We start from the raw sequence: 25398 nt of genomic DNA on the forward strand, positions 1-25398 counted from the left end.
TCTGAAAGTTTGTATATCCCTTCGTTTCTGGTTGCATCATTGTCTTGTTTTTTTTTTTTTTCGTTTGTCTGCCTCTCAACGTGGTTTTCCCTTGTTTTTAAAAAAAAATTTTTTTTAATTGATCCCGACGTACTGTCACGGCTGTGTTTTTTCCGTGTGTTCAATGAAACATTCACACAATCTCTATGTTATTGTTGTCTGCTTGCTGTCTGAAGTGAGCCACGTTTTCCGATTCCGTGGTCAAGCCAGCCAGTTCTGCTGGCTTTTCAGTTGTGTTTCCCTTTCAGGAGTGGGAACCTCTTGGTACCTCACGATACGACACGATTTGCGATACAAAGCTCACGATAACGATGATCTGACGATACAACGATTATCGATACATTGGTCAGGAAATCATTCTAGGATATTCTACAAAGAACTAATAAACAGAAAAACAAGCTTCTGCTGTGAATTGGAATGAGTTTATCACTAGTAGACGTCCAATCCATTTGACCTGGGATCCCTCCCACTTCAAATGGATTGAACGTCTATGGACGTCAGTGGCAGCCAATGCCAGGCAATGAGGTAATTTTGGGCTATTTGCGGTCATTTACCTGTTGATTTTCAGTAACTTCCTGTTGATTTTGGGGTATTTTATGGGTCACTTCCTGTTTATTTTGAGTTACAGAACAGGAAGTGACCTGGGAATCACCCAAATGAATAGGCAATGACTCAAACTCAACAGGAAATTACCTTTAAATGCCCTAAAATGAACAGCAAGTGACCTGTTAATGCCCCAAAAATCGGACCGAATGACTGTGAATTCTCTGGTTTTGAATGAACGAGCGTCCCCAGTGTAAAAGGATTGGGCGTCGAGCACAGTCACTGGCAGCCTTAGAGTTAACTGAGACACTATTATGGTGGAAGATTTTGGTAGCTTTTTTTTTTTTTTTCCCCTTTAAAAAACGATATCTCGATCCTTGACAGGAGCATATCAATAACCTTTTGGGATACATAGTATCACGATATATCACCATTTTGATATTTTGTCACACCCCTATTCCCTTTCAGGTTTTACCGCACAGGAACTGGCAGCGAATTTGGGTTGCCATTGTTTTTTATAAGCAAAATCACGACTCTAATGTCACGCGGAAGCACGGGAAAGGTGGGTTCGAATCCCACTGGAGACCTTCATTTAATTGCTTTTGCTGCTCGTTTTGTGAAATATCGACAGTGCTGTCATGCTCAATTATGTTTCTCTCGGGATCACATTGAAACGGTTGAACAGATGACATGTTTATGTCGCAAGTCATCCTCTGGAAGCCCGGCAGCGTAACCAAATGACGTCACCGCCCTGCCACATCAACAAAAATGGCGACCTAAAAGTTAAACTAATTTTACAAATTGTATAAAAACGAAAACATCAAGTGGGGTTTCAATATCAAATTATTTTAACTCATAATAAGTAGAGATGTCCCGATCGATCGGCACCCCGATCAATCGGGTCCGTTCACGTCATTTTCAAAGTATCGGAATCGGCAAAAAAATATCGGACATGCCTTTTTTTAATTATATATGTATATTTTTAATTAAATCGTTTTCTAATTGTAATTAACGTTACAGACATAATGTGTTACACTCTTCCAGAGTCTTTAGTTTAAGCTTAAGGTAGGGTAATCAAATTTATCGCGTTAACGGCGAGAATGAATATTTTTGACATTTATCACGTTACAATATTTTACGCAATTAACGCATGCGCTGCACGACCCACTCACGCATTGTCGCGTTCAATCTATAATAGCGCCGTTTTACCCATACAGTATACAGAGCTAAAAGGCAGCATAAAATGAGTAGAGTGAATTTGGTAGCCTTTGGAGCCTTTTTTTTTAAATGGCTAAAACCTTACAATCCCTCTCCCGACGATTAGAATAATTGTGGGAAGCAATGTGGGGAAGAAAGGTAGTAGTTGATCTTTTTCTTAACACCCTACGTTATTTCCCAACGCAGAGAGGATATATCAATTGGTACCACGACGCACAGTCATGGTTGCACTTCCCATCATGCATTTGGACAGAAGTTAAATGGCTAAAGTACCATTTACTGAAAGCTCAACAAATACACTAGATGGCAATATTTATTCACAATATACAAAGTCAAATTTATCCTTTAAGAATTACCAGTCTTTCTATCCGTGGATCCCTCTCACAGAAAGAATGTTCATAATGTAAATGCAATCGTGAGGATTTATTGTCATAATAAACAAATACAGTAATGATGTACTGTATGTTGAATGTATATATTCGTCCGAGTTTTATTCATTTTTTTCTTAATGCATTGCCAAAATCTATATGATCGGGAAAAATTATCGGGAATGATTGGAATTGAATCGGGAGCAAAAAAAACGCAATCGGATCGGGAAATATCGGGATCGGCAGATACTCAAACTAAAACGATCGGGAGCAAAAAAACATGATCGGAACAACCCTAATAATAAGGTTTATCTTTTAAGAACTACAAGTCTTTCTATCCGTGGATCCCTTTAAATAGTTTTAAAAGTTTTTTTTTTAGGTCACCCTGTGTATTTATGTCGTTGACTGCCATTGACATCAATAGAGATTGAACGCCAAGGAGTTTGTCTCTGCTTCTGTACAATGGTCGCTCACCCCCGTGGAGCTCTTAGACAAATCGGTGCCAAACTGTGCCGGTCCAGCGGTGAGCACAACACGGCCAAAGAAGGGGTGTGAGACTATCTGGACGGCTCGGGGAGGCAACTGCTCCTTCTGCTGCTGGCTGGAAAGCTCCATCATCTCCTGCATGAAGCGTACGCCGTCCTCCGCTGCGATGGGGCTCACCGCCTGCAATAGTGTGACATCATCAATTCAAGCTTGACTTCATCGCCACAACATGACATCACCACCGCCGAGTCAGACTGTGAGCGAGTCATGACTCAGAAGTACCGGAATAGCACTGACAGCATTTCTTGGTGTACCTGTGTGGCATGCTGCACTAGCTGCACTCTGCCGTCCTTCAGGTGGATGAGGCTGACGCCCATCCTCCTCAGCAGCTCCAGATGTTCCCGGTTGTTCGCCATGAAGTCTTGGGCTCTCAAAGGAGGGGCTCCCATGCCTGGTTCCCTGAATGAGGCATAAAACAAGTAGGATTACCATAATTTTCACACTATAAGGCGCACCCGACTACAAGCCACCAGCCACCAAATGTGACACGAAAACCGCATTTGTTTATAGATAAGCCGCTCACTATATTATGGGATATTTACACCAAAATATATTAACCGGAAACACTTTATTTGACAGCGGCATCATACGACTGTCATAAGAGCAAATGAACCACCATTAAGCTTTGAACCAATTGGCTGCAAAGTAGAGCAGGGCGGTAAACCGAAAATTTACCGTCACCGAAATTCTTCACGATGACCGACGTAAATTTGACCATGTCGGTAAATTCGGTAATTTAATAAAACAAAAAATATAGTCTTTTTATCCCGCTTTGACGCTGTGTTGTTCGGCTACGTTCATTCCCCTTTAAGAAAGCAGACAGTGTGCTTACGTATGGAGTCACGTGGTTTTCAGGAAGCCAATCAAACAGAAGCCCGGTAGGCTAACGCTAGCAGCTAACGCTACAAGTAAACGGGATGGAGTCGGGCTTAAGTTAGCTTCGCCAGACTTTCACCCGACATAAAGTAAACTCTTGGCGGGTCCCAGACGGGCTTTCACCCGCTGTCCTCCCTGGTTCTAAATATAGTCTTTTTATCCCGCTTTGACGCTGTGTTGTTCGGCTATGTTCATTCCCCTTTAAGAAAGTAGACAGTGTGCTTACGTATGGAGTCACGTGATTTTCAGGAAGCCAATCAAACAGAAACCCGGTATGCTAACGCTAGCAGCTAACGCTACAAGTAAACGGGATGGAGTCGGGCTTAAGTTAGCTTCGCCAAACTTTCACTTGAAATAAAGTAAACTCTTGGCGGGTTCCAGACAGGCTTTCACCCGCTGTCCTCCCTGGTTCTCACGATATCAGGAGAGGATGCTTTCTTCTGGTAGCCAAGCCACAGGCTAACGCTGGCGGGTAACAACGGCTACAAATGAACGTGAAAGAGTCGGACAGCGGCTCTAATCTTGTCAAAGCGGCTGAAATTAATGAGTGGACTGGGCACAGCTATTTTTCTGTATGTGTTTGCTTTATTCTGCTATCATAAAACCTTAACTGTTTCATTGGCATTAGAGCAATACATCTTTAATCTGGTTGTGTCTGTGCGGGGGTGCATGTATTAAAAAATGTTTCGGGAAAAAAATAAATAAACTGAAACCTTGACATAAACACTTGTGTTGAATAATTATGACACAGCAGCCATTACCAATAAGTTGTCTGAAGTGTACTGTTAAAGCTGCAAGTCATTTGTGTTAGAATGACATGTTTGCACAGTCGTCATATTGATTTTTATAATGTTGTACATTTTTCAAGTCATACAAGCTGTTATAAATGTTCACACTAGAATTCTTATTGTTTACAAGATTTTTTTTAATACTTAATGTTTAGACTGCATGTGCAATTGTTAAATTGAAAGCTGGTTTAATAAATTTAACGAGAAATGGTTAATTTGTATTCCATGCATTGATTCAAATTTTCAAATTGTATAACAGTGTGCTTGGGCGAATTTATCGTCATTTATCGTTATCGAGGTAAATCTGCTCAATTTATCGCGATACGTAATTAAGGCCATATCGCCCAGCCCTACTGCAAAGCTTTATTGCTTCAAGAAGCTTCATTTGGCCATCACTGATCCCTTGGAGGAGACAGTCAACCTCTGCTGCCTCCTGTTGTTAACACTGTTGTCGTTCGTCCAACTTGCCTCCTAGCATGCATTGCAGCACTACTGATGTAAATAACCATCAAAATTCATGTTCTGTGCTGATTATTTCTTCAGTTACTGTTCCAGTTGTTTCATTAATTGCTATTTAAGGTATTTGGTAACACTTTTTTTGACAGTGGTGCCATAATCATAAGACCATCATAATTATGAAATGACACTGCTAGGAGCATTAATGAATACTTATAACATGTCATTTAGTGCGATCCGGAAAATTATCTCACTTTTGAATGTATTTATAGTAGAGCTGTCCCGACTAGTCGACGTCGTCGATGACGTAAATCCGTCGACGAGCACAACATCCCGTCGACAGTTAATGAAGGGTTAAAAAAATATATGCGTGGAAAGTTCAGAATGTCGGACGCTCTCTATGCAAGCGGGGAAAGCGGCACAAAGCCAGAAAAGCGCACCAGAGTGTCCAAAACATTGACTTATTTCAAGGAAACAAAGGAGGGTACACTCTTGTGTCCTGTCTCTTCAATGCCAAGCTTGGCTGCACGTCGGCTGTGAATAAACACCTAAAGCGCCGTCACCCAGTTTGTAAGTCCATCTAACCAACTAACGACATGTTTTATTGAAGTTGCTCAAGGACGAGTTATACTTCCGCGTCAGACCTACGCCGTCAAGGAAGAACCGAGTTACGACCCTACGCCGTAGCCTGACACGCGCCTCTCGAATTTTCCAACCTTCGCGTCACGTAGATGTGTATGACGTGGCGAAAACGGACTTTGATTGGTCCGCTCAGACTGTTTCCGGTTTCGTGCGAAATCAACGCCATTGTAGAATGGAATCAAACATTATTTCCCACACGCAAAAATGGACCAAGCCGACGGGAGTAACATCAAAGAGCAAGTCTCATCAAGACATTATTGTCATTGCCAAATGGCAAGGTCGGCGATTGAAAAAAAAAAAAAAGGAAGAACCACCGAGAGTGTGTTCGGAATCGAGTGGCCACACGAAGCGGTGACCCAGTCGGCCAAAAACTGCCAACTTTTTATCACTTTATGTCGTATTTTTGGTTGGTGCACTTCATCATTTATTGTGTACATATGTTTGCTTTGAGTCTGTGACTTATTTTCGTGTCACACTTCAAGTATATGAAGAATAAAGCACAGATTTGGTGTCAAAAGAGTTGTTTTGATCTTTAATTTCAATAACAGACAGTTCACACACACGATACATCATCACTGATTGAGAGTGCCTCGGTGCTTTTTATGATAACGTTAAAATCAAGGCTCCCAGCGCAGTTTGAGAAGTTCCATAGACGCCAGAAATCTGCTATGGCTTCCCACTGGCCGCTTGTAGGACACGGCAAACACATCGGGCTGGAGGGCTTTGCAGACCTTGAACGCAGTGCTCGACGCCAGTTTGAAGCTAGCCGCCACAGCTAGCTCTCTCCACCTGAGTCTAAAACTCTCTGTGCGGCATCAAAAGTCGGCCAGACCGCCTCGAAACCGTCTTCTGCATCGCCTGCCCCTCAACATTTGTATGTTCAATATTTATTCAGTGTTGATCAGCAGAATATTTACTTTCAAGAGTTCCATCTTGCATTGTTTATTTTTTCTCCGACTAGCGGAAGTCAACAAGCATGCCCCAAAACCGTACAAACATAACGCCATACCCCTCTAGTGGCTTGGCGGTGAATTACAGAGCAACGCGTTCCCTCACCGCAGAACTATCGAATGTCGAATGACGCCGTAGTCACTGCGCCGTCACCGCAACGCGGGAGTATAACTCAGGCTTAAGCCTGTCACGATTTGCAATGAGTCCATTTATCGCACGGCAAATAAAAATGAGGGTGGTAATTTTCACGGCTGCCTTTTATCGCTGCGCACGTGCGTGCGTGCATACATTGGTGCGTACGTGCTGATGGCATTTGAGACTCCAGTTCCTTTCTCTTATCAACACGCTGTAGAATTAGAGTTCAGACATACAAAATAAGAAAACACATCTATATTTAACAGTGTAACGTTAGCACTGCTACACTGAGGTGAATGGGGGAAAAAAGGCAACTTACTTTAGCCTGCTATAAAACATTGGCAGTCATCTCGTGAAAGCAAACTTGCGGTTAAAAGGTGACACTTCAAACATGAAAAATCGCTGGTTAACAGCATTTGCAAACGAAAAAAATGACCAAAAAAAAATCTATTACTGACACTACACGCAATGACAAAAAGTGCTTTTTTGCAGAGTGTAAAGCTGAAGTTAGCGGTTTAGTGAACATTTCAAAATAAAAGCATGTCATGTTCGTCATATAAATAGCGATTTCTGGAGTTAATCCCACATACTTCAGAATTCAGATTTTACACTAAGAATACCTTTAAAATGAAACCCCATTATGAAAAATCTGATTGGCAATGTATAATTATTATAATTATTACAGTATAATACTATTATATTTAGTACTATACAATAATATTAATGCTAGGTGTTTTTTAAAGAATTGTTTTGAATCATGTTGGAAAGTCAGTGTTCTGAATCTGTTTACATTCCATTCTTTTGCACTAGTTAATTCTACCAGCATGTGAACTCATTGTTTATTTGTGATTTATTATTGTTATTTACGTGTTTATTTGTACTTTAACAAACAATTTAAGTGTTCCAATATGTTTTTGTGAATTGATAAGTGTCAACAAAAATTTCATTGGTAAATTAGTAAAAAAAAAAAAATATATATATATTTTTTAAATATTGGTCGACTAATCGTAAAAATAGTCGGATGACCAATCGGGAGAAAATTAGTCGTTTGGGACAGTCCTAATTTACAGATCCACGACGTAAATGGAGTGCCGGATGACACTTAATGACATCCGTCATAATCATTCAATAATGCCCATGATCGTGTCATATCATAAATATGACTGTCTTCTGACAGTCTTATGATGCCACTGTCAAATAAAGTTTTACCAAATATCATAACAAGCAATTATTGAAACAACTGGAAAAGTAACTGAATAAATAATTAGCACAGAACATGAATTTTGATTGTTATTTACATCTGTAGTGCTGCAATGAATGCTAGGAGGCATGGGTTGCCTATTAACCCAAATAAATCAACAAATAAGCCACACGGGACTAAAAGCCGCAGGATTCAAAATGAAGGAAAAAAGTAGCGGCTTATAGTCCGAAAATTACTGAACTTCAACTGTTGCTGTGCGATATAGAATAAAAAATCTCCTATCAGCATATGGGCCATTTTATATCAAGATGCAATGATAGAATGGATTTTTCATTATTTGGTGAACAATTTCGACAGTTTTTCCCTCACTGACTTTATTTTTTATTTGAAATCAATCTGACCTGCCACAAATGTTAAATGTAAAAAATAGTACTGCAACCTAAAACTATCTGGTGTAAACAGAAGCTGCAAAGTAGCATGCATATTTTGGTCTAATTAGCTACGAATACTTGTTACTAGTGGCCTAGACTTCATAATGGTATTGACGGGTCAGATCGGTCATGCACTGCGCCTCGCACTCAAGTAGGGGCCTGCCACCCTCCCACTTCAAATGAATTGGACGTCTACCAATGATAAAAATTCAATTCACAGCAATGTAGTGCAGTACTTATGTCGCATGCTAGTTTACCTGTAAGGCGCAGGACGTGGGCAACTCTTGTCCACGGCGCTCCGAATCGGTTCCCTCAGATTACGTGGAAAGGCTGGATCAGGAAATAGAAGGCGCGTGTTGGGGCAGGTCCAGTCGAAGTTGGAGTCGTCCAACTCCTCCTCTGACTGATATATCTTGACCACACAACTTTAGATTAGGACCTAATGTGTTTTTTAATGGGTCATGCTAGCACTAGTGGGATTGTCACCGTTTTATTTTGGGGAACGGAGGAAGCGTGAGGCGCCGTGGAGAGTGACAGAGGCAACAAATGCGCTTCGGTGGTGAAGATGTAGTCCTCCACGTCGAAAGGTAGGTCCTCGGAATCAGCGAAGAGCAGGAATAGGTACTTGAACATCTCGGCCAGGAAGAAAGAATCCATTCTGAGAGGAGAAAATGATGCTTAGTGGAAGTCAGGATTTATTTTTGATGATGATGAAGTATTTATCTTTTCTCACCGATCCTCATGGCTGCCGGTGCGCACGTCCTTCATGGCGGCAAAACCGCACGGAACTCGGGCAAAGCGGTTGAGGTTGTCCATGATGGTGCGACCCGCTTCGAGGTAGTATGGGTCACCTGTGGCCTGCAGGGAGAACATTTGGGATTATTTGAGATTCGTATTTCTATCTTGATAGTATGGAAAGCACATATCTTTAATATAAGGAGCTAAGCACAACAAAAAGATGAATTTGTGAAAGGTGAAACCCGAACCACTTCCGTGGTTAATTTTAGTTTCATAAAATTTAAACAGAAAATACCAGTACATCTGCAGTGACTTTTTCAAGCACAATTCTAAAATGAATTTGTGAAACGTGAACCCCGAACCACTTCAGTGGTTAATTTTAGTGTGATCAAATTTAAAAAGGTAGCAAGACTTCTGCATTAACTTTCAAGCAAAACCCCATAATGTACTAAGCAGAACAAAATGATCCATTAGTGAAAATTTAACCCCAGAACACTTCAGTGGTTGACTTTATTTTGATAAAATTTAAATGGAAGATAGAACAGTTCTTTAAAAAGTCAGTGCAGATGTGTTGCCAAGATGAATTTGTAAGAAGTGAACCCCGAACCACTTCAGTGGTTAATTTTAGTTTGATAAATTTAAAAAGGTACCAAAACTTCTGCTTTCAAGCACAACTTCATAATGTGCTAAGCACAACAAAAAGATGCATTGTGAAAAGTTAGCCCCAGACCACTTCAGTGGTTGACTTTAGGTTGGTTAAATTTAAATGGAAGACAGCAACACAACTGTATTGACTTTTTTAAAGCACAATTCTAAAATGAATTCATAAGAAGTGAACCCCGAACCAGTTCAGTGGTTAATTCCAGTTTGATAAATTTAAAAAGAAAGTAGCATCACATTTGCATTCTTGTTTTAAGCACAATTCTAAGATGAATTTGTGAAAAGTGAACCCAGAACCATTTCCGTGGTTGATTTTAGTTTCAAAAAGTTTAAAAAGATACCAATACATCTAAATTGCCTTTTTCAAGCACAATTCTAAAATTAATTTGTGAAAAGTGAACCCCGAACCAAGATAGCTAGACATCTGCATTGACTTTTTTTAAAGCGCAACCCAATGCTGATGTGGTAAACACAACATAAAGCTGAATTTGTTAAAAGTGAAACCCAAACCACTTAACTAGTTCATTTTAATTTGATAAAATTTAAACGGAAGATAGCAAGACACCCCCCTTGACTTTTGTAAAGCACAATTGTACGGTATCATAATCTGATATCAAAACAAAAAGATGCATTTGTGAAACGTGAACCCCGAACCACTTCAGCAGTTTACTTGTTTGATCAAATTTTAAAAAGTTAGCAAGACTTCTGCATTTACTTTCAAGCACAACTCCATAAAATACTAAACACAACAAAAAAAATGCATTCGTGAAAAGTTAAATACCACAATACCAGTACCACTTCAGTGGTTGACTTTGTTGATAAAATTTAAATGGAAGACAGCAAGACATCTGAAACTTTTATAAGCACAATTCTTGTGAAAAGTAAACCCCGAACCACTTTAGTCGTTAATTTTAGTTTGACAAAATTTAAACATAAGGTTACAAGACATCTGCACTTACTTTTTAAAGCATAATTCTATAAGATAATGTACTAAGTACAACAAAAAAGATGCATTTGTGAAAAGAATTCCAAACCACTTCAGTGGTTAATTTTAGTTTGATAAATTTAAACATAAGGTTGCAAGACATCTGCACTTACTTTTTCAAAGCACATTCTATGATAAAATAATGTACTAAGCACAACAATAAGCTGAATTTGTGAAAAGTAAACCTCAAACCACTTCGGTGGTTGAATATAGCTTGATAAATTTAAACAGACGGTAGCAAGACATCTCCATTGACTATTTTTAAGCACAATTTTAAGATTAATTTTCGAAAATTAAACTCCAGACCACTTCAGTGGTTAATCTTAGCTTGATAAAACTTAAACAGAAGGCAGCAAGACATTTGCATTGCATTTTTTTAAGCAAAATTCTAAGATGAATTGTGAAAAGTGAACCCAGGTTGATAAATTTAAACAGAAGATAGCTAGATATCTGCATTGACTTTTCAATGATAAGATAATGTGCTAAACACAACATAAACCTGAATTTGCAAAAAAGTGAACCCCAAACCACTTTACTGGTTAATTTTAGTAAAATAAAATCTAAATGAAAGATAGCAAGACACCTGCTTTGACTTTTGTAAAGCGCAATGATATGGAATCATAATCTGCTATCAAAACAAAAAGATGCATTTGTGAAAAGTGAACCCCGAACCGTTTCAGTGGTTAATTTTAGTGTGATAAAATCTTACTTTACCATCCACTTAATTTTTCTACCTTGTAAAGGAAATAGGTGCTCTCTGCAAACTCCGGTCGCAGAGGATGCTGGGCCCAGTGTACCCTGAAATCAGTAGTGAAGGCCTGTGGGCATAACAGACAAAGAGTCACCACACCATTGCATTCATATATATATATAACACAGCAAACAGTGAAGTTACCTCTGGTAAAAAGTTGTGTTTCTTAGTAACTTGATACAACATTTCATGGGTCTCAATGGCTGGGCGGATGTCTCCCTTCAATACCTTGGCATGTCAAAAGAAGACACAGTGAATAATAGAGGTGGGAATCTTTGGGCACCTAACCATTCGATTACGATTCAGAGGCTACGATTCGATTCTAAATTGATTACTGATGACAGCCCCCCCCCCCCCCCCCCGCTAGCAGGCTTAAATAGATAAACATTCAGTTAATTTAATGTTGTGAATCAACCGTTAAAGTTGTTAAAATTGCTCCCGTTATTCCATAATTTCCCTTTTGTCTACTTTCGACATGTAAAAGTTTTAAAACTATTTTAAAGATAGATTCAAGTCAATATTTTAGATAAAAAGTTAATTAGATTCACTTGAAAGGTTCGCTACAACAGCCTTGCAGGGAAGTCTACTGCTTTAAGATGGCGGCCGTTTACTCGCGACCGCATCTAGCTTTTTGTACATATGCTGCTAACACCACCGAGTCTATTTTGCATCTAGTCCTATATAAATATGCTACCTACCGTACCATTATGTGGACGTACTTTGTAGCAGCTGTCTGCAGCAGCCAGGTATGTTGTTGTTTTTTTATCTCGCGACATGAATTAAGCTAGAGCCGTGAGTTGAGCATTGGCATTACCCAAGGGGCCGGGTAATGACAAGCATGATGTTTAGCTACTCTCGCTCCGTTCCTCATTGCGTCCCGAAGACCGCGCGGCGCGCAGAGTGTGTTTTACTTCCGCTTTACTTGACATTAGAGATGTCCCGATCGATCGGGTCATTTTCAAAGTATCGGAATCGGCAAAAAAATATCAGCCATGCCTTTTTTTAATATATATATTTTTTTTTAAATTAAATCGTTTTCTAATTGTATTTAACGTTACAGACATAATATGTTACATTCATCCAGTCTTTCGTTTAGGCTTAAGGTAGGGTTATCAAATTTATCCCGATGACAGCGGTAATTAATTTTTCAAAAAATGTGTCACGTTAAAATATTTAATGCAATTAATGCATGCACTGCACGACCCACTCACGCATTGTCGCGCTCAATCTGTAATGGTGCCGTTTTACCTATATAGAGAGATAAAAGGCAGCGTAAAATGAGTAGAGTGAATTTTGGCAGCGTTTGGAGCCTTTTTTTAATTGGCTAAAGCCTTACAATCCCTCTCCCTACGATTAGAAATATCATGGGAAGCAATGTGGGGAAGCAAGGTAGCAATTGATCTTTTTCTTAACACCTCATGTTATTTCCCAACGCAGAGAAGATATATCAATTGGTAGCACTACGCACAGTCATGGTTCCACTTCCCATCATGCATTTGGGCATGGCTACAGTATCATTTACTGAAAGCTCAATAAATACACTAGATGGCAATATTTAGTCACAATATACAAAGTCACAAGTCTTTCTATCCGTGGATCCCTCTCACAGAAAGAATGTTAATAATGTAGATGCCATCTTGAGGATTTATTGCCATAATAAACAAATACAGTACTTAAGTACTGTATGTTGAATGTATATATTCGTCCGAGTTTTATTCATTTTTTTCTTAATGCATTGCCAAAATGTATATGATCGGGAAAAATTATCGAGAATGATTGGAATTGAATCGGGAGCAAAAAAAAAGCAATTGGATTGGGAAATACCGGGATCGGCAGATACTCAAACTAAAACGATCGGGATCGGATCAGGAGCAAAAAAACATGATCGGAACAACCCTACTTGACATATTTCAATAATCGGAATTTGGATGTTTGTGAATCGTTCTCGAATCTTCCACGGCCGAATCGCGAATAATCAATGAATCGGAAATTTCGCACACCTCTAGTGAATAACATAAAGAAAAAAATATATATATATTTTTCGGAGTGTAAGTGGCTAGGGAGAGAGAAGTCTGACCTGCAAACCCGGGAAGAAAGCCAGCAGGGAGTCCATCCAAGTCCGAGCGGGAAGCAGAGGTTTGTGGATGTGAACGTCCAACAACAGTGGAGGTTGGCTAATATACTTCATGATGGATGCATAGTGCTGAATGGAACCATAAAACACAGTTAATTTCTCCAAGATCATTTGACAAAAACACACAATTTCTAACTGTCCGGTGTGCTCTCAGGTCGCTAAGCAACTTTTTTTTTTAAAAAGTGCACAAATTGTGCCTGTGCTTACAATATTGAAGCGCTGCAGAAATTGGTCATCTCCCAGAAGAACGTAGGCCTTGAGGAGGTATTCATAGTACGAGTCGATTCCCGCACCGACGCCGCTGTCTAGAAAAAAAGTGGACATCCATCTTAACGTGACTCATAGTACAAACAAACACTATTTCAACTCCTCCACCCTTTGTACAATTGAATCTTGTGGTGTCCAGTACTTATTCTAGCGCTAGTTACTTCCCACGTTATCGACTGTACTCACCTCTTCGGACCCACTCTCCTGAGTGAATGTTGATGGTGGTTCCCACAAGATTGCTGTTCCGCTGCCTCTTCTCCCAGAGAAAGTCCAGAGCTCTGCGGGCATGGGCCTACGAGTGGTGGGATGTTTTCGTTTTATCAGGTTGTACAGTAATGCGGTACGATATGACAATATACAGCAAATCACCAAAACGATATAAAACGTTCTAGTGACATTTTGCATATTGTCGTTACAGCTAAAAATAAACTTTTAAATCAAAATTAAATGAACCTAAAAAAAAGTACAACAAAAAATTGGGGGGGTGGGGGGGGCATTAAAAATTTATTTTGAAAAAATGATTTAAAAAAAGAAAATATTTAATTCAAAACAATTAAATTTGAGAAATTTAGGAAAACATTTTAACAATATAAATAAACAAAAATAAATATAAAAATATAGAATTTATAAAAAGATTAATAGAAAAATATTTAAATGTTGAGTATGATTTATGGATTTTTTTAATTTCAAATCTTTATTTTTAACTAATCTTATATATTTGCTTTCATTTCTAATAATTTTAAAATATTTTTTTACATCTATGATCTTAATTTTTTTTTGTTTTATTTTTCATTTAATTGACTACATTTTGTTTTGTATTTTTAATTACTACTATTATGTCGAAAAATTTAAAAAAAATTTTTTAAACAATTTAAAAAGAAAATAATTCAAAACACAAAAATGTAAATTTAGGAATAGTTGTTTTTTAAATATCAAAAATATATATCAAAAGGGAATTTACTAATAAATTCTTTTTTTTTAAACTTATCATTAATTTAAAATAAAAAAAATACTAAAAATTTCAAAATCTTAATAAAAAACTAAAAATAAATATAATAATATAATTTTTTTAAAAATATTTAAATTTATTCTTTATACGTATTATTCAGGGATTGGTCATTTTAAATCTTTATTTTTAATTCTTTTTATATATTTAATTTCTAATAACTTTTAAATATTTTTACATCTATGATTTCATAATTTCTTGTATTTTTCCATTTAATTGTCTACATTTTGTTTTGTATTTTTAATTAATACTATTATGTAGAAAAAATAAAAATTGATTTTTTTTAAATGATTAAAAAAAATAATTTAATCTATAATAAAATAGAGAAATTAAGGAAAATACTTTTTTAAACATGAAAAATTAGGTCTCAATGGGGAATTTATTCATATGATTACTACTTTTTTTTATTCATGATTATTACTTTTTTAATTTAAACTAAAAATGAAAATCCTAATTGACAAAATATGAACAAATCATAAAAAATATAGAAAAAATTTAAATATATATATATACTTAATCTATTTAAGGATTTTCAATTTTAATCATTTTTATTTTTAATTAACTTCATATATTTACTTTTATTTCCCAAAATTTTAAAATATTTTTACATCTATGATTTTATCATTTTTTTGTTGTATTTTTCCATTGAGTCGTCTAGATTTCGTTTTGTTGTTTTAATTAATACTATTATGTAATTTTTTAAAAATGTGAATTCAAATTGGATTGGACGTCACTCCATGCCAACCATTCCGTTTGAAATGGATCTGACGTCAATGACTGTCAATGGAAGCGAATGGAATAAATGGTTTCAAATGATATGAGTCAACCTCGAACACAGGATCTCCAGTGAAGCGACTTAGGGCAGCAAACTCCAGGATGATTGTTCCCGCGCACGCCGTACAGGTGTCTGTTTCCGTGCCTGTCCGCGTCTCAGGACCCCTGACGCCGTACTTTAAGTTCACCTTTGGAAAAAAACGTTAAAAGGCGATATTTGACGAAACCCAAACGGATAAAAATGCCAACTTTTCTCACCCTGGGGTAAGGCAGCCCACTGCTGGTATTAAAAGCCGGCAGTAACCGCAGGCCTAAATCTTTCGCCATGTGTAGCAACTCGTCCTGGTACCACCGCATGTATTGTCCTTCTTCTTTCAGCATCACAGCCATGGAATGGCCACCCAGTAAGCCCCTGAAGATCAAACACACAACACTTTACAAATTGCTACTTCTCTGAAAGTGTACCTTACTAGTTTCCTTACCCCAAGACTCGAATGTTGGTTTCGAATACTGACACCACGATGTCATTGTCCAACCTGACGTCGGACAGGACTTTTCTGACAGCGGCCTCGAACTCTACTGTTTTGTTCAACACCTGGTAGAAAAATGAACGTATTCACTGCTTGGACTATCGCCGTCTATGGCAGCCAATGAGTTAAAAAAATAAAGTAGCGATAAAGCAGATTTAATCACAAAAAAAATTATGCTCACCACTAGGGTGTCCAGAGTGTCTATGAGGGTCAACGAGAACCTAAAACAAATAAACAAGTGTTAATTCCCAGTAGTGCTGCAACGATTAATCGATTAACTCGAGTATTCGATTAGAAAAAAAATATTCGAATTCAATTTAGTTGCTTCGAGTATTCATTGGATTAAAGTGGAGTTGTAAAAGTTTATTTTGAAAGTGTTTACATTTTGTTTATTGATTAAGGTAGATACATTGCCCACTGGTCTGCCTCATTTCACATGGCTGAATCCAACTGCTCCCTGTTAAGACCAACGTAAACTAAGTTTTTGTTTGGGCTAATGTTTTTTAATGCATTCGTAATTTAGTTTATATTTAGCAGTTTTTTTGTGGGAATATGAGTCTGAACCATTTGTTAACAGCATTGGAGAAAAAAAAGTTAGCATTTTATAGCATTTAAGCTAGCAGACTTTTGCTATGTAAGTTAGCCAATTGCTCTTTTGTTCTACATAGATCCTCATTTATTTTTTTATACCGTTTGAGGCTCAGCTATTTTAATTTTTCATGTTCCTTATCCGATTACTTGATTATTCGAACTAACTAGTTCATCGATTAATCGACTACTAAAATAATCGATAGCTGCAGCCCTAATTCCCAGCATGCCTTGTGGTGAGCTTTTTTTTTTATTAGAGGCTACTTATATCCCAATATCGCCAAAGTCAATAAGTGGGTTCACTCACCTCAGTATTTATTGATTTTCATTAACTGTTTTATTTATGCATCATATGTTTGTATCGTGTGGTGACGTGTTTTTTGATTCCGAATATCGCATGGCTATTCCTCATTCTGCTCCTCAGTGTAGTGAACAGTCCGAACACAAAGCCTACGCCTTCCAAATGATGATATAATTAAATTATACTGATAGTAAAATCGTTTCACCAGTACAGTGCTGGCCAAAAATATTGGCACCCCTGCAGGACAATGATCCATAACACACTCCAAAAAGCACTAGAAAATAGTTTGAGAGAAAGCACTGGAGACTTCGAAAGTGGCCAGCAATGAGTCCAGACCTGAATCTAATAGATCTGAAAATGGCAGTTTGAAGAAGGCACCCTTCAAATCTCAGAAACCTGGAGCAGTTAGCCAAAGAAAAATGGTCTAAAATTCCAGCAGAGCATTGTAAGAAACTAATTGGTGGACACCGGAAGCGGTTGTTCGCAGTTATTTTGTCTGAAGTTTGTGCTACCAAGTATTAGGCTGAGGGTGCCAATCAGGGGTCGCGTTAACCGAATATTTTCCGTCGTTGACCGTTTTTTTAAAACGGTGACGGAAAAAACTGAAGTTCATCCGTCATTTTGACAGGTTGCAATTCACACCCCAGACCACAGGATGGCGAGTGAGCATTTTAATTAGCTATTGTCTCTCTTGATGCATGACGTCGTTGGCCATACTCGGAAAAATGTCCGAACTAGCATTCAGGTGTAGCAATCACGGAAACGTTAGGAAGCTTTGGAGAGCATTGTCTAAGGCTACGTTCATTCTACAGGTCTTAATGCACGAATCCAATTTTTTCGTGTTTTTCCGACTCGAGTCAGGCATTAACTTGACGGTCTGAACGGGACAAGTCGCATAGAAGTGGACCATTTCAAATCCGATCTGGGTCATTTTTGTATGTGGTTCAAATCCGATCTGGGCCACATTTTTCCAGACTGTCGCGGCGGTCTGTACCGTCCAGTGTCCCAAATCCGATTTCAGCTGTGCGTTATTAGCACCTAGCTTTCAGTCAACACGGCTTTTGGGGAAGGGCCGGGCTTGACAACAGTCATAAAAAAATAAAAATGGGTTGAGGATAAGCATGAGAATGATCGGTTTTCTCTCTGCTCTATGTGAGCTATATTTCAACATTTCCTACACGGCCGAGAGTCGGGAGAGGGGTCTGGCTGCAGCCCGTCTTGGCGAGTCGGGGCAAACTGCCCGTATGTGTGTGTGACATGCACGGACAGTGCGTGCATGCTATCGATCCATAAAAACTGTGAATATAAGCCTAAACGGGGATTATTTGTCTCCTCCTTTTGAAAAGCAAAATATGATAGCCCTGGAATGACGGATGACTTGTCATTTGTTTTGATGCTTCTGCGCACCAGCGCGTGTCGGACTGCGAATTAGAGCGCATGCTTATGACTTGAATGGTCTCAATGGACAAAAGCAGTCTGAACTGGCACGCCAAAAAAACGGATATGACAAAAAAATCGGATTGGTGCATTAAGACCTGTAGTATGAACGTAGCCTAATTGAATGAGCAGGGACAAACAGCTTGGAGTCAGAAGTACGTGCGCTATTCTCAAACCTGAACGCACCCCGAGTCTTGGATGACAAATCAACAGAGCAGAGAGTAGACACAACATGGCTGGTAGTTTCTTCAATTTATTCAGAGTTGAGTAAGTAACGCACCGCTTTTGACCAACACTGCGATTGAATATGTCATTATTATCATTTTAAAAATTTAAGTGACAGGTAAAAATAGATTATGACCGGATTTTTATGACCCTGTCAGTCAAAATGACAGACAACGAAAAAGTCTAGCGCAACCTCTGGTGCCAATACTTTTGTTGTGTAAAATGATGATGATTTAATGTTTTTTTTTTCCATTCTACATTGTGTTTTGTTCATTGCAAGCAAAATAAATGAAGATACCAAAGCATTAGTAATTGCAATCATTTTCTGGGACAAATTGAACATTATCTGACAGTACTACTGCTACTACAGCACTAATACTGTAGTGGTAGGGTTGGCATTAGGCATCTACAAGATGAAGCAGCGCTAAAGGGAATGTCCTGCCATGAATAATCACTATTGATCCATATCAAAACCATTGGATTATAACGCACGCCGTCGGTTTTTGATAAAATTCAAAGCATTTTCGGTGTGGCTTATAGTGTGGAAAATACGGTAATTATGCCCAAACATTTTTTGATTGGTGAGTTGGTCCAATGAAATCATATGATGAAAAAAATAATTATTATTACCATCCAATTATCTAAAATGTTGAGCCCCTAGATTTATTTGACTTTACTGCATTCATTCTTACTTTCCAAGCGCATCGTCCACATCGCCCCGACTGGGTTCCAGTCCACGTACTCTTCCTCTGCACGTTAGCGGCATTAGTTCATCAGCCGGGTAAGCGTGGTCCTTGAGAGAACGGATAAAATCACAATTACTTGTGCTCTTTACTGAAACAATTCTTGATTAAATATTTGCGCACATGCAAATCATTAGGGCTGCAGCTATCGAGTATTTTAGTAGTCGACTAATCGATGAACTAGTTAATTCGAATAATCGAGGAATCGGATAAGGAACATGAAAAAATAAAATACACCTGAGCTGTGCCTCAAACAATATAAAAAAAAAAAAATGAGGATCTATGTACAACAAAAAAACAATCAGCTTACATAGCAAAAGTCTGCTAGCTTAAATGCTACAGAATTATAACTTTTTTTCCCCTTTTTATTTTATTTTTTACAATGCTTTTAACAAAAGGTTCAAACTAAGGCTGTCAAAATTATCGCGTTAACAGGCGGTAATTAATTTTTTAAATTAATCACGTTAAAATATTTGATGCAATTAACGCACATGCCCCGCTCAAACAGACTAAAATGACAGTAAAGTGTAATGTCCGCTTGTTACTTGTTTTTTGGTGTTTGGCTCCCTCTTGGCACTTGCGTCCAACTGATTTCATGGGTTACTACCATGAGTGAGAATGGTGTAATTATTGACATCAACAATGGTGAGCTACTAGTTTATTTTTTGATTGAAAATTTTACAAATTTTAATAAAACGAAAACATTAAGAGGGGTTTTAATATAAAATTTCTATAACTTGTACAAACATTGACCTTTTAACAACTACAAGTCTTTCTATCCATGGATCGCTTTAAGAGAATGTGAATAATGTTAATGCCATCTTGTTGATTTATTGTTACAATAAGCAAATACTGTACTTATGTACCGTATGTTGAATGTATATATCCGTCTTGTGTCTTATCTTTCCACTCCAACAATAATTTACAGAAAAATATGGCATATTTTATAGATGGTTTGAATTGCGATTATTACGATTATTCATTTTTAAGCTGTAATTGACTCGATTAAAAATTTTAATCATTTGACAGCCCTAGTTCAAACACATATTCCCACAAAAAAACGGCTAAATATATATATATATATATTAGGGCTGCAGCTATCGATTATTTTAGTAGTCGATTAATCGATGAAGTGGTTATTCGAATAATCGAGTAATCGGATAAGGAACATGAAAAATTAAAATACCTGGGCTGAGCTTCAAACGGTATAAAAAATAAATGAGGATCTATGTACAACAAAAGAGCAATTGAATAACCTACACAGCAAAAGTCGCTAGCTTAAATGCTATAAAATGTTAAGTTTTTTTTTTTACAATGCTCTTAACAAATGGTTCAGACTCGTATTCCAACAAAAAAAAACGGCTAAATATACCTATAAACTAAATTACGAATGCATTAAAAAGCATCAGCCCAAACAAAAACTTAGCGTACGTTGGTGTTAACAGGGAGCAGTTGGATTCAGCCATGTGAAATGAGGAAGACCAGAGGGCAGTGTATTCACCCTAATCAATAAAACTAAATGTAAACACTTTCAAAATAAACCATTACAAGGCCACTTTAATTAAACGAATACTCGAAGCAACAAAATTTAATTCGAATATTTTTTCCTAATCGAATACTCGAGTTAATCGATTAATCGTTGCAGCACTAATATATATATATACAAAATTACGAACGCATTAAAAAACATTAGCTCAAACAAAAACTTAGCTTATGTTGTTCTTAACAGGGAGCAGTTGGATTCAGCCATGTGAAATGAGGCAGACCAGAGGGCATTGTATCCACCCTAATTAATAAAACTAAATGCAAACTTTAAAGATAAACCATTACAACGCCACTTTAATTAATTAATACCCGAAGCAACACAATTTAATTCGAATATTTTTTTCTAATCGAATACTCGAGTTATTCGATTAATCATTGCAGCACTCCAAATCATGAAGATCTTATAATTATGGACAGTGTGACTTCCAGATGGCCAGACATGGAAATTAAAACTAGAGCTGAAACGAATACTCGAGCAACTCGAGTAACTCAAGTTTAAAAACTGATCCGAGTAATTTTATGCACCTCGAGGAATCGTTTCATTTTGCCAGCTCTAAGCATCCCGTTTTGCCCGAAATACTTTTAATGCGGGACATCGTGCTGACGTCACGTGCGTAAAGGAAGAAGCAATTAAAAAAAACAAAAAACTTCCTGCAGCCGACAGTCGCTACAAACAGCGACGACGTTGCTAAAAACTACGCCCGCAGGATGCTACGGTGGTAGCAGTTAGCGTCTGAGGCGTCTCATAGATATCACATGTATGTAGAACTAGATGCGAAATGACAGGCTCGTTAGTCTGACAAATGCGTAAGTAAACAGCCGCCATCTTAAAACAGTAGACTTTCAGCGCTAATAAATAAGATTAATGACTGTCACGCGATCACGTAACGTTAGCCCTGAGGAGGGCTAGCTTTCTCTTAATTATGACCACTGTCGATGCGTGGCTAACGTGTCTTACATACAGGCTTTATTCAATCTGTAAAAACATAGCGCTGATAGAGATGGTATAAAATAAAAATTTAATAATGCTAACTGTCAATTTTAGCTCAGTAGTCATTGCTGGATAAAACAAGCAGCACTGGTCCCTAATGTGCTCCAATACATACTTGTATGTATTGCTTACTTGTATCATACGTATATTTTGAACACAGCAAAAACTCAGAATCCCATCAGGACTTACAGTTTAGACTCATGTTTAACTAGAACTTAAAAATAGCTTGACACAAATGGAAATTCAATTGAAACATGTAGGAAAAACTAAAAACTTTTAAGTGATGCGTGTTATCAAGCGTAATGACATTTTTAGGTAAGAAATATATATATATGTTTATATTAGAGATGTCCCGATCCGATATTTGGATCGGATTGGATGCCCATATGGGCAAAAAAATGCGCATCGGTATCAGATCGGCCGACACGGAAAAATTCCGATCCAGACTTCCTATCCGTTTTTTTTTTTTAATCCGGTCCGGGTTTTCCAGCGCACCGATTTACATAATCCATTCCAGTTTTTGCTTCGGTTTCCCTAAAATCCGGTCCATATTTTACGCCACACCTTCAACACACTACATTACCGTCTCCCAGTTTACCGAGAGACTATCGGTAAAAATGTCAGATGTGTGGGATCATTTCACCTTAAAGGACGACAAAGACGAAGAGGCAGAGTGCAACATATGCCACAATAAAGTCAAGCGTGGTGGTAAAGCTGTAAGAAGTTTTAATACAACCAACCTAATCAGGCATTTAGCGAATACCACCACAAACAATATAAGAAGTATGTTAAGAAAACAGAAGACAAAAAGAAAGGTCCTACGCAACTAACACTGGCAGAAACTTTTGCTCTGCGTGACAAACTGGCACTCGACAGTCCCAGAGCCCAGGGAATAACAAGAGTCATTGCCGAAGAATTCATTCTGGATGACGAGCCATTATCTCTCGTGAGTAAAGACGCACCATCCAACACTTAGAACCACGGTACAACATGCCCAGCCGTCATTACATCCTTGAGCGATTCGGCCATGGAAGATTCGAGAACGATTCACAAACATCCAAATTCCGATTATTGAAATATGTCGAGTAAAGCGGAACTGAAACACAGCGCAGTCTTCGGGACGGAATGAGAAACAGACCGCATTGCGCCCTGAGAGTACACATCATGCTTGTCATAGACCCGGGTAATGCCAATGCTCAACTCACGGCTTTAGGTCAACTCATGCCGCTGGATAAAAAACACAAGAATACCTGACTGCTGCTGACAGCCGCTACAAACTACGTCAACATCGTTTTACTGTAGAAAATAGATATCATATGTATATAGAACTAGATGCAATATGACAGAATCGACGGCATTAGCAACACTGAAGTATGGAAAACTAGTTGCGTTAGTAAACGGCCGCCATCTTAAAGAAGGAGACTTCCCTAGTAGGCTGTTGTGAACCTTCCAAGCGAACCCAATTAACTTTTTATCTAAAATACTCCTAAATCGGCAAAATCTTGACTTGAATCTATCTTCAAAACAGTTTTAAACCTTTCACATGTTGAAAGTAGACAGAAGGGAAATTATGGAATAACGGGAGCAATTTTAACAACTTTAACAGTTGATTCGCAAAATTAAATGAATTGAATGTAGTTTAAAGCTGCTGATACAGAATGGGGACTTGATTATTTTATTTACTGTTTTAAAATGTTAACTTGATACTGAAATAGTCGTTTATTTAAACCTGAGAGGCTTTTTATACAATTATTGTAACTAATGCACAAAACATTAAAAACATCTAATAGCTTGGAGGGGTTTGTAGAATTTTCCTCTGAGGTTGTTTGTGTGTTTTGCTTTTTTAAGACAGTTTACAATATTATTTGCACGTTTTACTGACTGACTATGCCATTTCTGTTTGTTATTTATAATGTTTTGTGTTTGTCATTGAATAAACAGGTCAGTTTCTTGTCACCAACCGTTGTGTGTTATTCAAACTCACCTAATTCAGCTGGCTACTTGTTATCAAGAGTACTAAAACTCTTTTCAACATGAGTCTGACAATAAGTAAGCAGCCTAAATAACTTTAAACTTTAACACATGCTCAGATAGGCCGGTATCAGTATCGGCCAGTATCGGTATCGTATCGGATGTGCAAAACAATATCGGTATCGGATCGGAAGTGCAAAAACCTGGATCGGGACATCCCTAGATTATATATGTATGTATATATTTTATAAGATCTATAAGTTTTTTTTGTTTTTTTTTAATGAAAGCAGTGAATTAGCCTTTTTTTTTATTCTAGTCACTTCTGAGATGCAATTGTTGGCTGTTTTCAACAATGTACATCGAACATAAAGACATTGATTGACTGAAAATGGTTCAATATTGGATTAAATGTCTTGTTTTCTCATGTATATTCATAATTGCTCTTCACCTAAAAAAACATTTTTTATCCGATTACTCGATAACATTTTCAGTCGATTACTCGATTACTAAAATATTCGATAGCTGCAGCCCTAATTAAGACCCACGACTTACCATGTAATTCTGATATGCGTGGTCAAACATCTCCACCACTTGGGTCCTATTGCAAGAAAAGACACGCATATTTAAGGACAATTATCTATTTTATCATTTTATTTGAGTCACGCGTCAGCGCTCACCTCAACTTTTGCTTCTCGTCCCTTGACATGGCACGTCCCATGCTACATAACGCTGCCGGCAGCATCAAGAGGAACAGTGTGGAAGGCATTTTGGCCTGATGTGCAGCAAAATGTCTTTGGCTCACGATTAGTCTCTTGGCATTTTGTTACAATAGCGGCTAAAACTAATCAACAGTAATGAAGAGTTAAACAGTGAAGCCTTAGCCTCTTCCATTCCATCTCCTTTGCCAGTAAATGACGAAAAACAATGTCGGTATGTGTCATTTGAATTGTCACATGTATGACTAGCAATCGCATGTATTTGTTTACTTTTCCAAGCAGTCACCCGGAACTACTGGAAGAAGGATGTGTGACACGTAGCCTAAATACATGGACTAGTGTAGTTTTATTTTGCAGTTTACCAAATCATTCGATATTTGCTGGTTACCCACATTAACATACTGTTGACTTGTTTGTACAGTATATGCAAAAGGCCCACTTCCCTTTAATTGAATTATGGCAAATAATAACAGTCGTTGACAGGCAGTTCCTCATGTCGATTTCAGTCATCGGCTTGCTTGTCTGTCCAGCGTAAATGTTAATAATTTCCAAATCGCGACGAAATAATTTCGTCAACCGAGTTTGGACTTTCCATGGTTTAATTAGCACAGTTAGCTTAAGGCTAACCGGTACGCTAAATAGGCGCGGACACGGCAACAAAAAATGTCATAGGAAAATAATTAAATACGATTCCATTTGGTGGAACGAGGACAGTTGCCGCGTTGAGGTTTTAGTTTTTTTACGCGTAAAAAAAAGGGGAAGTCAATTTATCCGTCGTCTGTATTTTCCCTCTATCGGGTTAGCTTGTCGCTGCCATAAAAGACTACAGCAACATCCGCTTC

At 37.9% G+C, this 25398-nt stretch overlaps 1 protein-coding gene across 4 annotated transcripts in view; it reads right to left on the minus strand.

Moving 5' to 3' along the window:
• edem3 (ER degradation enhancer, mannosidase alpha-like 3) overlaps positions 1-25383 on the minus strand; it is a 50761-nt gene extending 25378 nt beyond the window's left edge. For 3 of the 4 annotated variants that reach the window (XM_057841419.1, XM_057841418.1, XM_057841416.1), the window contains exons 1-17: positions 24518-25383; positions 24393-24438; positions 19283-19383; positions 16221-16260; positions 15992-16104; positions 15768-15921; positions 15563-15697; positions 13916-14021; positions 13670-13767; positions 13406-13531; positions 11473-11556; positions 11312-11395; positions 8928-9052; positions 8681-8852; positions 8452-8606; positions 2969-3113; positions 2643-2834 (exon numbers count right to left, since the gene is read on the minus strand). In XM_057841419.1, the coding sequence (XP_057697402.1) occupies positions 2643-2834; positions 2969-3113; positions 8452-8606; positions 8681-8852; positions 8928-9052; positions 11312-11395; positions 11473-11556; positions 13406-13531; positions 13670-13767; positions 13916-14021; positions 15563-15697; positions 15768-15921; positions 15992-16104; positions 16221-16260; positions 19283-19383; positions 24393-24438; positions 24518-24606 (1965 nt within the window). In that variant the 5' untranslated portion in view covers positions 24607-25383. The remainder of the gene's footprint in view (positions 1-2642; positions 2835-2968; positions 3114-8451; positions 8607-8680; positions 8853-8927; positions 9053-11311; positions 11396-11472; positions 11557-13405; positions 13532-13669; positions 13768-13915; positions 14022-15562; positions 15698-15767; positions 15922-15991; positions 16105-16220; positions 16261-19282; positions 19384-24392; positions 24439-24517) is intronic. The other variant, XM_057841417.1, reaches the window with a different exon arrangement.
• Positions 25384-25398: the final 15 nt, after the last annotated feature.

The sequence above is a fragment of the Corythoichthys intestinalis genome, chromosome 7 (assembly GCF_030265065.1).
Source record: "Corythoichthys intestinalis isolate RoL2023-P3 chromosome 7, ASM3026506v1, whole genome shotgun sequence".
NCBI lineage: Eukaryota > Metazoa > Chordata > Actinopteri > Syngnathiformes > Syngnathidae > Corythoichthys > Corythoichthys intestinalis.